Source organism: Stegodyphus dumicola, chromosome X2, assembly GCF_044657685.1.
Source record: "Stegodyphus dumicola isolate Sdum_Otavi_A_Nest chromosome X2, ASM4465768v1".
NCBI classification, from domain to species: Eukaryota; Metazoa; Arthropoda; class Arachnida; order Araneae; family Eresidae; genus Stegodyphus; species Stegodyphus dumicola.
The window spans coordinates 27,894,415-27,912,387 of NC_140781.1; the positions used below are offsets into that span (position 1 = coordinate 27,894,415).

The 17,973-nt window shown below is 33.1% G+C and overlaps 1 protein-coding gene across 1 annotated transcript in view; it reads left to right on the top strand.

The window, feature by feature from the left end:
* The window catches only part of LOC118191506 (trissin receptor-like), a 568,898-nt gene extending 551,577 nt beyond the window's left edge, over nt 1-17,321 (top strand). The window contains exon 4 of the mRNA XM_085809189.1: nt 14,010-17,321. Within this exon, the coding sequence (XP_085665315.1) occupies nt 14,010-14,927 (918 nt within the window). The 3' untranslated portion in view covers nt 14,928-17,321. The remainder of the gene's footprint in view (nt 1-14,009) is intronic.
* Nucleotides 17,322-17,973: the final 652 nt, after the last annotated feature.

A 17,973-nucleotide genomic window follows, 5' to 3' on the forward strand; every position in this document is an offset into this window, starting at 1 on the left:
CCCCTGAATATTAAAAACTCCTTTAGAACTTCTGATCTAAATGAAGCTCCTTAATTCTGCACACAAACTTGTTAAATTTAGTGAAATCTTGCCGTCTGCTATGTTTTATACGTAGTGTTTCTGGGAATTAATTTAAAAACTTGTCGCCGGAATAGACGGACTAGCATTTTAATTATAACTCTCTTGCATTTTCATCCATTTTATTTAGTAAAACGAAAATGCTGAAGATTTACTAAATCGGTCACGAACCTTATGAAAGTTGCAAGTGAATTGTAAAATTTGACCGTAATTTAGCTTCACTGCCAGGTATAAACAACTGAAAAGAAACAGCATATACAGACGCTACGGAGCAGATGGATTATTTTACCCAAAAAAGTATACGAACTATAGAAAAATTAAGAAAATTAGGAAAGGAAATCAGGAGAGAAACAAAGGAAAGGCACGAGAAACTTCAATGCGCTTTTAGTGAGACCGATATCCAGGTCCTTCTTCTTCAAGGAACAAAAATAATGTACTCTATTTTCCGGCAACAGTTCATTTAATCACAAAATAAAAAAATGATAATAAAGGAGTTTACAATTACAAAGCCCTCTATCGAACGAGCTAGAAATGTGTGTGTGTGTGTGTGTGTGAGTATGGCAAAGCCTCGAGGGCTATCTGCCTAAGAGGAGGGATGCCTTCGTGGAGGACTTTCTAAGGGAAACTGGCTCGTATACACGTTACACATGGGGAAAACCACGAAAACGCCCATGCAGCCAGCCCGTTCGCGGGATTCGAACCTCGGACCGAACTACCAGTGTTCAGCGACTTTACCGCTCGGCCGCTGGTGGGCCCACGAACTAGAAATGAAAGAATTTTTTAAAAAATATGAGATAAGGTTTATATACACGTTAGAAAAATCTGAGATGGAATTAAAACTACTAACCTGAGTTCATATCTTTTAGTTACAGTGAAGAGCTTCAACGAATTCTAATGTAATAACTGGTGTCTCTTACTATCGATTTATTTCTTGTTTTCGTAAAATAATAGTTATGTTCGTTAGAGCACAAACTCGAAACATTTTCAGTGTGAGTGCTTTATATTAAACCAAACTGATTAGGAACTTATACGTACTCCAGATGTTGAAGCCTGAAAATCTAAATTTAAAAATAAAAGCGTGAGCTAAACTGAATTTATCAATAGGAGAGGAAATGATTTTGAAATTGTTTGGCAATTCGAGCAAGTTTGCTATTAACAAAAGAGATTAGTTGCTTAACAACAAAATAATAATGGTTGTTTTTAATGGTATAATGATGATTCAGATGAAATACGCAAATAATATTTTAAGGTCTCTTTGTGAACATTGAGAACTTCGAGTGTGTTTAGAATGCGTGTGCGAGCAGGTTTTCGGCACTTTGCGTGAAGAATATGACATCACTTACATTCACTACTTCAGTCTGTACGCTTCGTAGTGTGAGATTAGAATGTTCAAGAAAATTGAGAGACCCCCGCCGACTGTGGAATGCGATCATTCATCCGGTTTTTAGCAGCAAAATACATGAAAACTATGGATATTCATCAAAATATGTTTCAAATTTACGGTGACAGCCGAATGAAAGATAGTAAAGGGCAAAAGTGGGTGAGTTGTTCAAGAAATATCAGAGCATCGATGAAGAAATGAAAACTGGCTCATTACAAGCGGCAGAGTTATATGAGAAGGATGCGAAAACACTTGTTGTTCATTACAATATATGTTTTAAACGACAAAGGTAAATATGTAGAAAAATAGGAAATTTTAAAATTATCTGTAAATTCAGAAAATATATATTTTTAACATTTTTGTTTTTATTGTTATTTTTTTTTCTAACGAACCTTACATAAAAAATATCCCTCTTGTTTTAAACGTTATATCATTAGCAGAAAGAGAATAAACTTTGTCAACAACAATAGCTTTTCAGCAGCTTATAAGGTATTTCTCCCGCCTTCTTAGCATGCCTTCGTGGTGTAATGGTCAGCACACTCGGCGTGTATTCGAGAGGTCCATGATTCGAGTCCTGGAGACGGCATTGCTCATTTTTCATATATCATACATTCAGAATAATCTAATGTCTCTAAAAGTTGAGGCAGAATAAACAAAAGGAAAAGACAGTGAAGATCAATTTTAAAAGCACGGAAAATGTAAAAATAAAAAGAAACCGCTTGTTGTATACCACAAGGTAATGATGCGAAATCCTCAAATTTCATAGTTATGTTCTATAAAACCAACACTAATCTAGGAATTATATTTTCATTATTTTACGAGTATGACATTGGAAAATTAACAGAATTTCTAGTTAAAGGCAAAACTGTAAATTGCGAGCTGTATAATAAAACATAAAATCATATGCTCAAGAAAATGAATGAGAACCCCGTGAGCGTTTTGTCATGATTTAAGCAACCTGTAATAATTTGCTTTTGCTTTCGGCTATTTTTAAATGTAGTGTCTTATAAAAATCTGTATCTCTTCCCAAATAACGCTGCAACTTATTTTCCGTTATTTTTTCAATGTCATAACCATTATTTCTTTCCGATAACTCGCACTTCATCAACTTCATCTTCAGAAACAGAACAAACTCTCAAGAAGAGATACATTTTCTTATGCAAATTTAAAGTCCCTGTTCATGCTTCGCATAAAAAAATGAAGCGTTTATTCGATATTCAGTTGCTGTTATCTGACAGTTGATACTGATGCTCCAATTCAAGCATTAAATATTTTCCTGACATAATGAGATATCTTTTACCCAATCTAAAACAGCTAAGCCAATTTGGATAACGTTGTTTTGAATTACACATGGAAGCTATTTTTGGCAATTAAAAATTAGATACAACTACGCATAGCATTGTTAAATAAAACTGTACATTAAAATACATATACATATCTATATTGCAACATCTTTATGTATTTCTATTGTAATAAAATATTAAATAATTTTATTTCCAGTTTCCTTTCCCAAAGCTAACAATCAGATATGTTGCCCCAAAACTGGATTACTAGGGTTACATGACAGTCATCTTTTGAATAGAGATTTCGCAGATCGTTGTTATTTCTAACAGTGTACCAAAATTATTGCTGTACTTTATAGCATTTTTATTTACCTCTAAAGAATGAAAATAAAAAGTGAATTTAAATTATAAAATTCAAATGGTTGTTTTTCGGATTCAGCGACACAGTGTTATTTCTCTTCGCCATTTCGAAGAGAGTGTCGGTTGAGAAAAGCTTTGCTATACTGTCATTTTCATTGAATAGCAGAGTAATATGTCTAACACATTCTTTAATTTATATCCTTTGTTCCCCATTGTGCGAATGGAGACAAGGGGACCCAGTGTTTCCAATCCCGGTGGTGACGAATTATCATCCACCACCTCTTTTTAGTTCGGACGCCACAGTGGAGTCTTTTACAATTTGTTTAATGTCACGAAACTGAAAAAAATCCGCAGTGACCTCACCAGCATTCGAACTCCGGACTTCACGAGTATGCGTATAGTGTGCTTCCATTTATACCATGAAGGCATGCGGAAAGGAGGGACAAAATACCTTTCATACAAATACATATATTTCTATAAAAGACGAATTAGTTTTAAACTGAGAGTTTTATTGATATTTAAGAAAAAAAATCTGATGTGTACACCACATGACTTCCTTGTACGGAATATTAAAATATACGCATTTTTTCTTGCAGTTCGTTTAAACTTATTGGATTTAATTAAATCTATTTCCCCGACAGCGCATAAACCACAATAGAATAAAGGCATTCTTTAAAATTCACTCTATTTGTTTAACATAGAGACACTCTGGCGCTAGGTTCACTTAACAGTATTATATTTCGTTCATATTATAACTCAGAATGCACAAAATTTATATCATTTAAAAAATTATCTAATCGTTGCCACATGTTCTTTTCAAATACTATAATAAAGCTAGAACGATGTATAAAAGAAATTAAGCAAACAAAACAAAAAAGAAACAGATTTTCACAGACGATTGAGTATTTCTCATTCAATTAATTCAGTTCTCACTTCGCGATAAGGCAAAAATACATAAAAGCTCAAAATATCTGTATTAAAAATTGCTAATTATTAAAAATTAAATTATTAAAAATTAAGTAAACTTATTTCCTTGAAAAATTCCAGAAAGGATTAAGCATGATTTAATTCTTAATAATAAATGAAGGCGTTATCTTTGTTGTTGCGAAGCTACGTTTCTCTAGATTGGCAACAAATCCACTACTCTACTGTTTCAAATGTAAACAAGCAATGGCCGCCATCAAAAAAATTATATTAGGCTTAGTGGCACTTAAACAACTTTAAAATTGTTGATAACTCTAAACATATTGCATACAGATTTACTAAAGGCATAAAAACCTAAAAGGCATATACTAAAGGCATAAAGACAAGAACAACATAATTCAATCATTTTTCAAGCAAAAAATGTACAATTTACAAACATATAAGAGTAAAGAAACAGATCACTGAGCCGGGTAACAGAGTGGATATATATATATAAATATATTTATATACGTTTGGCGCGGCCGATTTCAACCAAAATACGAGGTGCACATCTACATGTTATAGTAGTCATATATACGAAATTTCAACCTTCTGAGGCTACTCGTTTTTGAGTTATGCGAGATACGTACGTACATGCGTTCGGACAGACGCCACGAAAAATTCTCTTCAGAATTCATTTTAAAGCAGTTTTAGAATTTTTTTAGAGGAAAAGAGTCTTTTATTCCGTCCTTAAGTACAGATATCACGCAAAAACATCGTTAAATTGCATTCGAAAGCGGTCAAAATGGATATTTTCGTTGAAATATGCTGCCTGCACCTTTTCGCGATTACAATACTCGTACTTCCTTTTTACTTCGTACAAGGAAATAAAAAGAGTCGGCTTCCAATAAGCAGGATAGCATTGCTTTGGTCAGTCGAACGAGAAAGGTGCGGTAATGAGAAAGATATACTAAGTTTCAGTACAATACAATAAACAAAATCTTTACTGGCAAAAACGGAATTAAGGTAATTTGCCGGAATGGTTTCGTTGACAAAATTATGGAAGCCTCCAAGACAACGGGAAAGGTCGAGTAGGAAAGGAAAACGTCGCTGTCGAGAAAAAACTTTAGTTTTATTTTGGATCGCGCTGTCAAAATGATAAAATTGAAAAACTGAGGTGAGTCCCAAACGCTGCTTAGACAATGGGGAAAGAAAAAAGGAAAGGAAAACTGCGTTATTTTGGAACGTTTATGTTTCCAAGTTCATTGTCAGAGGTTAAAGTTTGATTCGCTGACGCAAACGTTATAGCATGATAGAAGTAGTTTCTTTTATTGATTTTCGGAAGATAAAACAGCCTTACTATGACCGAGAAATGTGTGTTTTTGTAAAGGAAATAAGGAATTGAATAACAGTGAAAGAAAAAGACACATTTTTCCCTTGATAATTATCTTAAAAACTTAACGGTAATGTTACGAGAAAAAAATTAATATTACTTTAACTTTTAAACTACCTGACTTCTTAACTTCACTTGGTGCCGTGACAAAAAGAACAGAAAAAACTAAACTACAGAAACTCTCAAAATAAAATCTTATCCTAACTATTTAAAGTCTGGAGAATACAAAACTACTTTAAGTTAAACAAAACCTTACTTAAATACTCAACACAGTAAAATAAATTTTATCAAATCAAAACTCATACACTAAAGTCAAAAAAGAAAGGATAATACCCTCCCTGGTATTTTGGTAAAATCAAAGATTATTTCTGAAAAAAAATGTAAAAATACATTTATGTAACAAATTCATTAACACGTTAGCTCTCTCTAATGTAAAACTATATCAGCTCTCCTTACTGAACGCATATAAATTTCAATACAACTCTAGAGATACCCACTAACACTTTACATTTAAAATACAACATAGAACACCAGAACACCATAGAAAAATAAATCACACACTTAAGAAGTCAAAACACCAGTTCAGATAAATTAATTAAGCTGATCGTATAGTTACTTACAACACACCAAAAATTGATTTTCATACTTCCGCAATAAGTTACCCAGGTTCGAAATAACAAACAACCATGTTTTCCGTAAAGAACACATGGGTGACCTACAGCAAACCGCAAAATAAAAACTCAAAATTGAAACATTCAATTATAAATCAATAAAAGACACTTATTGAATATTCCAAAATATTATCAAATTAAATAGTAAACCACAAAATAAAAACTCAAAATTGAAACATTCAATTATAAATCAATAAAAGACACTTATTGAAAATTCCAAAAGATTATCAAATTAGATAGCTGGCCAGACTACCCATACAAAATATTTTCTAAAAATTACTCATAATTTTTCATTTCAATCTCATTTTAACATTTGAAATACCTCACAGTTATTAACATTTTAAATAGATACTCAAGAATTTAAACTTACATAAGGCTAATTTAGAGGAACTCATTATTCCTTCACCTGAGACACAACAGTATATTTATCATCGGCCATATAGAAATTAATAAATCTACTTGATAGAATCTCACAATTATTCTCCCTTAATGTAATTTTTGCCTCATGGCAATTAAACATTTAAAAAAATAAAATTCACTCCATCAAATTAGTTAAAACACTAGTAGCAAACAAAACGAGAGGAAACAAAAATACACTCACGGAATCCGCGTACACAAGTCTGTGGGACTCGGGGAGCTGCCCGGATTAAGTCATTAAATCGTGGAAACAATAACGGCCAAATCTTCATAGTTGTCAGAAACCTATACTAAAATCTGTTCGAGGCACTAACGGGCATTTTCTCATAGTTCCAGCACAATACTCTGTCTAGGAGCATTCTAACTCAACCTTTCTCCCTCCTTTCTGCTTGCCTTCGTGCTGTAACGGTAGCATACTCGGCGCGTATTCGAGATGTCTAGTTTCGAGGCCCGACGAGGGCACTGCACGTTTTTCACATCTCGCGAAACTAAAATGTGGTGGTCAGCAATTCGTCACCACTAAGATTTGGCGATTGGGTCCCCTAATCCCCAGTCGCACTTTGATAGGTGGAGTATATAACCTACTTTCTCCCTCCTTACAGCATGTCTTCGTAGTGCAACGGTAGCACACTCAGCGCGTATTCGAGAGGTCCAGGTTCAAGTACCGGCTAAGGCATTGCTCATTTTTCATATAACCTTCAAAATAACCTAATGACTGTACAGTTTCTTTTGTTTTACCATTACGACTTACCGTGATTTTCAGTGACAGTATTTACAGTTAACAAAGGTTACACAATCTTCGGAAGCTTAAAGTTTGTTACTTTTATGTACTGTTTTACATCAATACGTTCTTTCAAAACGATAACAATTACCCTTATAATAGTTGCTTTTAACGCTCTTTTACGTTTAATTTAAGCTTAAAAATAATACGATGATTAAAGAATAATTTTCATTTCGTTCTTAAGTTTAATGATTTGACAGTATGAAAAACAAATCAAATTCTGAAGCTAAATAAAATAACACAGGTTTGCTAGAAAAGTAATTTTAAATATATGAAAAAAATATGAATATACAGTACAAGAAATAAAACCTTTGCTAAGCACTCACTGAAACAAAAGAACTTTTCTTGAAATTTATGGAAACTCTTTCATTTATGTGCAATATTGACTTCTGTGATTATGCATGCTCCATATTTAAAGTAGTTTCAATCCGATTTATAAAATGCTGAGTTAATATTTATTTTTCGAAAAGACATCATTTAGATTCCTACTCGGAAGACGAAAAGAGAATTTCCGTCTGTCTTGGAATAATAAAAGTATTTCTCAAGAGTAACGAATTTGTTTCTGCTCATATAAAAGAAACTATTTACATATTAGAAAATACAGAACTTCTGGGGAAATTTGCTAGTCATTTTAAAAAGAGCAAAGATATATTCCTGACCCGCAACCAGTGCTTTTATATTATGGAAGAAAGTTTAATCGAAAGAATTTGCTTACAAACATTTTATTTGAACAAATATAGGTATTTTAGTTTTAGGTAGTCCTTCCCTTTACTTTTCATTTCCACTACATTTGCGAAATAATTTATTTGACAGATGAATAAAATAAGAAGACAGTGTTAAAAGCATTATTCTTCAAAATGAATATCTTCTGAACAAGGAAAACAGAATTCTAATATTGAGAGCTAATTTTATTCATAAGAATCTAATCCTCGTAAAAAGGTTGATTTGTTCTGATCTTACAGTTGTATCTTAATTCTTATAGAAGTGACAAATTATATTGAATTTAGAAGGATTTTTAACAAATTTGAACAAGGAATGGAGACAGGCTTGGCGTTTTATTAAAGTAGTTCTTAGTTCGTGTTTGGGGAAGCATATATCTGTATTTAAAGCATGAAATAAATAAAAGTCCAAAATTTTCAAAAGTCTAGCTTTTAATTATTAAGCGCTAATTAATCCCGTTTTCTCTTTAATTTTAATTACGTATGGGTAAAACTGTAACATTTTCTAAACTTGAAGAAAATAACACGATTTTGTAATTAACGGGTAGGTGAAATTCCCTTGTAAGACTCCTGCATAGCAGTGTGAACATAAATCGATTAGCATCCAGAGAAATGTTTCACTTTCTTCTTTAAGTTCAGCATTTCGCATCCGTTTCTTTGCTCTTTATGTTGGTCTGATAGCGTGACTTACACATCAGGTATCGATTTACATGTATCTTAAAAACTAACACCTCGTATAATATATTTTCCTATAAAATAATTCTACTAGATACTCTAGTGCAATAACTGTATTCTATCAGCTATAATTTTATTCTTAAGCCTTTTTTCCCTAATATCCTGCAATTTGAGACTTAGTCGATAAAAACGCAAGCAGAAATATAGAGCCACCAACACTGAAACAGAAGCTAAATGTAGCTAACCAAGTGGTGAAGTCGAATTCCTTTCTATCTAATGTCTATTTCATTGCACTTCAAGTGCATTGCAATTTCGAATTTCAGATTCACATGAATAGCTAATATTGTTACAAAACAGCATTTTCCATTAACGCATGACTGATTTTATTTTCATGTCATTCCATTTCTCAACAACTCATCTCGATATGTGACCTGTAATTACAGCGTTTTACGCTAGACAGCTTCTCTTTTAATGATACGTCGATTAACGACTTCCATCACACGAAGCATTAAAGTCATTAAAATGAGCAGAACTGCATTATAGATGAATGCAATGCGATATTTCGTTTATTCCGTTGCAAATTTCCCTGTTGTGTTACTATGATTTCGCAAAGCTGCTGTGTATTGCATTGTAGGTTAATTTATGGTATGTTTCATTTATTAATGCTATTGGAAATTGATACAATAATAAAAATTAGATATCATTAGGGCAGTGCTTGCAACATATTTTACCCGTGTTCTGGATTGGCTGATGAAATCCTTTTTACCTGCTTAAGCAACCGCTCAAAATAGTATTTAAGAAGTATAGTGCTGTTTATGTGAAACGGCAATGTAAGCTCTGTAAATATTTTCAGGAAAGGGATTGTTATGCAAATTTTACACACTTCAAATGCCTGAATAAGCAGTTTTTTTATTACTTTGAAGATGGTGCTTTCTATCAATAAATAAAAAAATGCATACATTATACGATCGTTTAAATAAAAACATATTTTGAATATTTTTGTTAATGACTGCAAAGCCTTGATCAAACATTTTACCTGAGTCTGTAATCTGGAGGTATATAGTTAGTTTAAAAGTGAATCAAACTCAAGTATATGTGGTAGAAGCCATTGCAAAGCCTCAAAGCATAATTTCGAGAAGAATTAATAAGTACTTGGAAACTGTAAATACAAGGAGACGATTAGGAAAAGATCTAGGTATGCAGCATCAAGAAATGTGTATCGTCCTTTATTTCACTAGCACGCAGGAGAAACCAAAACATGAAAGTCGGGCTTCTGCAACGTGATTCTCCTAGATTGTTCTCGCAAATGCTTCAGCTCAAGCTGTATGCGAAACCGGGTGTCCAGTATTGTTCTATGCTCACATATAGAACAATACTGTGTTTTATGGTTCTTCAACGACGCACCATCATCTTCTCCGCAGATGACGGAGTAAATACTTGTCGACTGAAGAAGAAACAAATAGAGCAATGGTCTCTTTTCAAACTAATCACCCTTTTGTTGTACACCATGATAATAATCGACTAATTTGGAAGGTAAAGATACTTGTAAGAAACCTCTACTTGAATAACAAAACACCCAACAAGGAGAAGGAGGAAAACCGATGAATGCCAGGATCAGTATTAAGGATCTCATATACCTCATTTGAAGCGTAACGTTGTTTGTTCATAGGACATGATCCTCAAACACATTATCATCACTCACACCGTAACAATCAAGATGGTGGCCTTCTCGTGCATAGTAACGGCAAAGTGCCTCTCGATTGACTTATATACAGCTTCCCTTTGGATAAGCTAATTATCTGAATGGTCTGACTGTTTACATTTGCACTTCTTCGGAACAAAGGGATACTTGGTCCACATGAAAAATGTGCTTATCAGCTTATTAAGCCTCTTTAAATGGTTCTGACATAGATTTCATTTCTGAGGTGATTGCCTTTGTACACTGATTTGAAGTACGTACATGAAGAAAAGTAACATCAATAGTCAACTGCTGGGTAGAGAAATGGGATTGTTGGAAAGCAAGGGGAGTGACAATACGGAGAGTGCTTGAACTAAAATGCACTTAACATTAAGCATAGATCTCTATCGTAAGTCTTACATTAACAATATCTATTCCTAAAATAAGAATATAACTTTACATGACACATTTGCAATAAGTAAACGGAATGGATTGACTAATATACTCCCCAAACATGAATTCCAACAGGGATGTCTGGCATTTTCTGACTGCAAGAGGTTTAGGTCAGTTTTTCTCTTCATAAGTCGTCCAACAATTGAAAACTGCTCTTCTGAAAGCGAAATACCGAATACTTTAAGCCCTTTTTAAAATTTCCACACTCCACACACTTCTACGTGTGTTAAATATTCTTTTCTGTGAGGAAAACCATATCACAATTAAAAATGTTTTCTGACCAAAAATGTAAATTTACCTTATGTTTTGTGGATGTGTTTGAAAATAGTGTGCATTATCATTTGTCATCTAAAAATTTATTAAAATTCATTTACTAATTGCTTAGTACACATATTTTTTACATGTCTCTCTATAAGTGAAATTCCTCCGAAACGTTTCGCCGTTTCAATTCATAATAAAACTGAGATATACCTCAGCAGTTTTGACTGTGTGTATGAATGACATTTTATCGCTATTCTTAAATAAAAAGCGTTTGTCCACTTAAAATTTTATCAGATTCATTTCAGGCAATTTGATCATATACAAGATTACTTTGAGCGCATGCATTTAAGGTAAAATCAGTTCTTTTTTCTTTCAAATTCAAAGACATATTTTTTTCAAATGTTTCCTCCAAAACTATTTCATAGCTTAGTAAAACTACAAAAATAAAAGTGATGGTTTTATCTAGGAGTTAATATCTAACACTATGCTTTGCAGCTTAAATTTTTGTATGCATATGGCACATTCTTCTGTGTCTACATTGCTAGGATAACTTAGAAAAAATCTTTGCTAATGCAACTTTTCATTTATCTTCAGTTATATGGAGTAGAAATAGTTTTATATACATTTCATTGAAAACCCCGATTGTGAATATCTGTCCCTAAAATACTCATAATGCAGGCTGGTAATCTGCATAAGAAATATGCCTCTGTTATCGATACATATTACTCTGAGCTAATAAAATTTACGACTTTAACACATATAAATATTTATTCTTCTGCGTCTCATAAACTAAAATCACTTTGTTAAATTGAGCCTTATGGGGTTATACACGATCAAGTACATCTACTTTATCTTATAACCCCTTAATGGACATATGGTGAATTATTGCTATGCCTGAGATAGGACGACAGTCTTAGAAAGGGTAAAAAGACAACCTTTTTATTTAAAGATAAATTTTAATACAAAGGTATGACTCTGTACTACAATAACTAAAGCTCGTGGATATGCAAATAAATAAGACAGTTAATTTAAATTAAACGTTGATCAGTAGACAAAGGCTACACAGTTAAATATTAAGTTATGAGCTGGATCAATAAATTTACCAGTCCGTCAGATTTAAAATATAGGTGGCGAGAGAACCTCAAAGCCGAATAACTACATCATTTAACTGCTGAATCTACCCATGTAGTGCGCAATGCCACAAACACCCTCTTTCCCAAGGTACAAAAACCACAGCTTAAATACACAAACAACTAATCTGCATCATTTTGGAGAGGAATGTGGAAAGTTATAGTAAAGACCAAAATCATAATAACTGGTTAATTAACATAAGGTACTCTACAACCTTTCTACGTAGCTGTACATCCGGCTTAATGGTTAGTAACACTGACTGCCGTAGCAATGGGCCCGGTTTCGAATCCTGGAGAAGAAATGGCTGTAACTTCCCGTCCCTTCATAGAAGGCAACGGTAGCCACCTATTAGCTACTTCCATAGTGAAATGGACAACATTTACGGCCCTTGTAGTGGCTCAAACCTAATGGCGATTACATAAAGCGTCCGGCCATTAAAAAAAACATTTTACCGAGATTTTCTATCTAAATCTTCATTGCACGCAGAAATTTTTGACTACTTTGTTATTTAATCTAAATCCGCTCATAGCTATATAAATCTACGCAGTACTACAACTACTCCATTGTTCAACTAATAATTACCTAAAAATACAATATTCACGCTATTTAAGAAAAAAGAGTATGTTATTATATCGAGCTGTTGGATCAGATGTATTGTTTTAGTTTCGAGCCCTTTTAACTCTTTTTCCAAGAGGTTGTAGGAGTTATTTAAAGTTTATAGCAGTTATTTTGATAGAGTAAGGAAGGTTTCAATTACTTCAGCAGAAGAGCTTAAGACTCCTCAGCGACGCGTGTTTGCCATCAGACTACTTCTTTGTACTACTAAATCTTACTACGTTCGGCCGTATTTTACGTGCTTGCTAATATTCTGCGGTTAATTTAACTAAGGGCCGACTACGTTAGATAGTTTGTACAGCTTCAGCTAAGTTCAGTTTAGTTTAGCATTAGATTAGTTGATTATTTTCTTATTTTTGAGTTAAATCCCAAGTGGAGGCTTTTCTGTAAGCTCGAAAAAGAGGACCATCTGCCTTCTTATGTTGAGATAATAAAAAGGGGGACTTTATTCCTTCTCTAGACTTTTTCATTTACACACTTGGACTCAGCGTAAAGTCGCTACATAGTTCAACAACGTTTCTACTGAACATTGCAAGGTATTTTACTTCAATTTTAATAAACGCATTATAAAGTCCCAACTATCCTTAATAATGTATAGCCCTTATTATAAAATTTACCGGCGCAATAAAATCTTTACAGATGATACATATGATAAACTCTTTACAGCTGAGTAAAAGAAATTTCCTTCGAACAAAGTAATATAAATTACTTATTTACCTTACTTTGTTCGAGAAAAAGTAGTACTTTACTCATACTGTTATACAGATGTTCTTTTATATAAGTATCTTTATTAAAGATGATATCCATGAATGTTTTGGAGTAATAAGTTATTTGCCTAACTACACTTGGTGAAAGCTAGCATTTTATTCCACATTTTATTTATTGCTAAAATTATGAAATATAAATGGGTCTAAATTTGTACAATATAAATAAATTATCAGAAAACACAAAACACGTAGTTTAGATATATTAAGAGAATAGTCGGTTTTTCGTCTCATTTTACACTTTGATAGCCATTGCAAAAGAACTCATTTATGCTTATTCAAACGTGAAACTATAAATAATTAAACTAAAGGTTACATTAATTTATGTATGAAAAATGACAGACCTTAGTTTATTTTGTATAGAATTTCTTGGTTATGATCATATTATCAGCCTCATTTTGTTTTCATTTCATTAGTTCTAATTTTTTCTATGCTTACTTCCTTAGGTAATGACACTGCGACGTCTACGAATTGTGAGTGCTACTGTATGGCTTGTGAGTGCCGCATACTGCAGTCCTCGCTTGATCATGTACGGAACAACTGAAGTTCCATCTGTAACCGGAGAAATGGAAACGATTTGCATCCTGAAGCGTTCTTTTTATGATTCAAAGACTTATGATCTTGCTAACTTCATTGTATGCTTCGTCATTCCTCTTTTCATCATCTCACTACTTTACTTTGCCATTTGCCTTCGTCTCTGGCGAAGTAACCAAGTGTCAAAGCATTACGGAGCTACTACGTTTACAGCCCGTGCGACTATCGCTACACGGATGCCCGCTCATTCATCAAGTCAACCTGAAGACCTCCATAGCATGGCCAGCCGCAGTTCTTATGATTTTCAAGAGGTCACCAAATCTCGCACTTTGAGTGGAAACAACTTGAGATCTTCTGATATCATAGTACATGATGGTCAGTACACGATGACTGTGAGAAGACAAAGATGTGCAAGTGGCGAATTGCATCCCGCCACTTCTTGCCGTGGAGCCAAAAATCATGTTCTCAAATCTCGTCGTAAAGTTATTCGTTTGTTGGTATCAGTAGTCCTAACCTTTGCATTCTGTAATCTGCCATTCCATGCCCGTAAACTGTGGCAAAATTGGTCTCCTAGATACGACGGCACTAGCAACTCATCGATTATACTCACAATAACAACCACTTTAGTTATGTACATGAATTCAGGGATAAATCCGTTTCTGTATGCCATTTTGTCCGAAAATTTCCGCGCGTCCATGGTGGATGTTCTCATGTGCAAGCTAAATCGAATGCACAGAACCAGAGCTGCCACCAGATCTTTGATTCGTAACGAGATGAATTCGACTGTCCGCAGTTTAAGTATCTCACAGGATGATATCGAGAAAAAATAAACGCTATAACTGAAATTTCAGAGATTGCCGCACGTTATTTGAATTCGCTTTACGTTAACAAAAAAAAAAAACAATATGCGTTTCGCTCATAATTTGTCGTTTTATTAATAAAATAATTGGTAATTGGGTAAATAATTGGTTAATGGGTTGTCTTTCTGTGTGCTGTGATTTAAGCGTGTTAATGTGGAAAGTGTCAGCTTGTGCGTTTTTCAAGAATATGTTGCGAATGTAATATTTAGAGTCTTTAAACTCTTACATCCTTTCAAAGCTCTCAAACTAATTTATTATATTAAACGTTCTGCTACATAACTTTGATCAAACAACTTTTTAGCATCATTAAACAAGCACCACAACTGTATAACTGTATATTTTAACACCATGAACTCGAGTCAGACATCTAAGGAAGAATGAGAGTTTATATTTTCCACATTTATACATTCAATACATGAATTTAACTTTCAGTCTTTTAAGATGAAATTTATATGAAAAAATAACTGCTAAATTTTTAAAACATTCTACTGCATAGGTGTTTAAATTCTATTTGCTGAACTAGGCTAATATCACAAGTTTCATATGAAATTTTCTGTAAAAGAAAGTATGGACAATTTTGAGTTTTTATTAACACTGTCCTTCATCACAGATTTTTTACATTAAACATATTTTTTGATAACTGCATCTAATATACATAGTCAAAAATATGTTTGGGCTATTTTCCCAGAGTTTCTTGAGTTAATGAGAAAGAAGTTTTAATTTCGGTTGGCAGCAAATTCGCTTTTATGAAAACGTATACTTCGCTCAAACAACTTCCGATACGCACACTTACTTTAGTTAACCTAGAAATGATTCACTAAATCAACATAATTTTAACTTCAGTAAATTTTTGTGTACGTGTTTCTGAAACTTAAGTTTGACTTCTAAATGATTTTAGAGACACAAAACAAACAAGAAATTCAGGCTCACTGAGGTGTAGAGAGCGCATTTCTCAGAGAATAACCACAGAAAAACAATAAAATTATTTTTTCGAATTCCGTAATGATAATATGTTTACTACACAAACATTATTTGAAGATTAAATAGATATGGTAATACTACGCAGCATAGTAATTAGAAGGGGAATAATTAAGAAATAAGATGCAGAACAGCGGTATTAAAAAGCATAAGGACAGGTAAAATCATAGGAGCTCTGAGCCTAGATTTTACCTGTCCTTATGCTTGAGCCATGCCTGGGTTACATTCTCGCTTGAGGTAAAAAGTTGAATGCGCACCCCTATATAAAAGCACATTATTTATATCTCGATACTTTCATATTCAACAAAGCTAATTATACTAAATCACAGCATACTCTTAAAATATTTATAATCATGACTTTAAGTATTCATAAAATGAATATGTGTAATTTATAATTATAATATTATAATTTATAATTAATAAGTTATAATTTTCAAATGAAAACAGTAAAAAGCGTCTTTTTGATAAATAGTAAATAATACTGAACTAATATAAAAATTATTGCACTAATAATTCAAGTTTTTTTAGTTTGAGTTTTCTCGCTTTTAACGAAGTAAAATCAACAATATTTTTTTTCAAAATCTACTTTGATTATTTATGTTCTATAAAAAAAATAATGCTATTTGAAAGATTTTGGGGATCAAAGAGGGGGATTCCATATATATATGTAATAATAGGAGAACAAGGAAAAAAAAGCCGGAGGAGTGTCGATGCGTGTTTAGATCCATACTGAAGAATTTTGATTGCGTAGTAAGCTAATAATGTTACCTTGGTAATATCTAAAGCACTTGGCAGTCGAGGCAATTTTAATTCCATTTTTATTTCCAATAGATATTTGTAGCCACAATCACTTGGCACTCTAGTCGTGCCTTTCCACAGAAGATTTACATTTTTGATATTGTTGAGATAGAAACCAAGCCAGCGAAATTACATCTTAGTACAAGCTCAGTGCGTTGTTATGCAAGATGGAAGCACGCGAAGAGAAAAGTTTTGGTTTGCAATTTGGTGATTGGTCAAGAGGCATATGCATTAAGGGTTACGTAAAATCGCATGATTAATCTGAATGATGTAGTTTAGATTTACGACGCTATTTTTAGAACAGAGCAATGAAGTTTCCAAATGAAATAAAAAAAATAAAAGAGGTTATAGTGAATTAAATTTAGAAGTTTGCTTTCGTATTTTTTATCTTACATGTTGACATATACATATTTAGTCATCCGGAAAGTGTTTAATGATAAATACTAAACAAGCAGGGAAAACACATAAAACATTTCATTGAATCATATAATCATTATTTTATTCTATAATGTTTTTCCATCTCTCCTCTCGTTGAAAGTTACTTTCTTATAAAGTCATCAGGTTTATTCGTAAAGATGTTATCAATGCGCTGTTATCAATGCGCTGTTCTTTAGAACACCAATGCGCTCTAAAGATGTAAATGCCACACCATTCAGAAAAGATTTAAGTGACCTGAAGAGAGAAAAATCCAAGGAGGCAAGCCTAGCGAATATGGAAAGAGATTCAAAATATCCCAGTCAATTCAATAAATCTTTGTCTATCATTCAACGGCATTGTCATGATGAAAGACAACACCTCGATGATTGGTCAGTTTTGAGCACCTTGCTAGAATTTCTGCTTTTAGAACTTTCATTTGGAAACAGCATTTTCTGAATTCGTTTGATTTGGCGGCAGCAATTCATAATATAAAATTCCTTTTGTAGTACCATCATAACAAAGCATTATTTTTCGAGGATGCAGCTCCACTGTCGAAGATTCTTTTGCCTTATACCATAATCTTTTTCTTGTAACATTAGTGATCAATATCCACTTCTCACCTTCAGTAATGAGCAGTTTCAAATACGGAGCTTTTGTATTTTGTATTCCATCAAAAATTCACACGTTGAAGTTCAAATAAACAAATTTTGCTCTGTTTATATATAAGATACCCATACATCGTAGCGGCTTACATACTCAGTCTTCTTCAAAGAATAGTATACTGTAGTTTCAGAATATTTAGTCTGATACATCATGAGCTGTA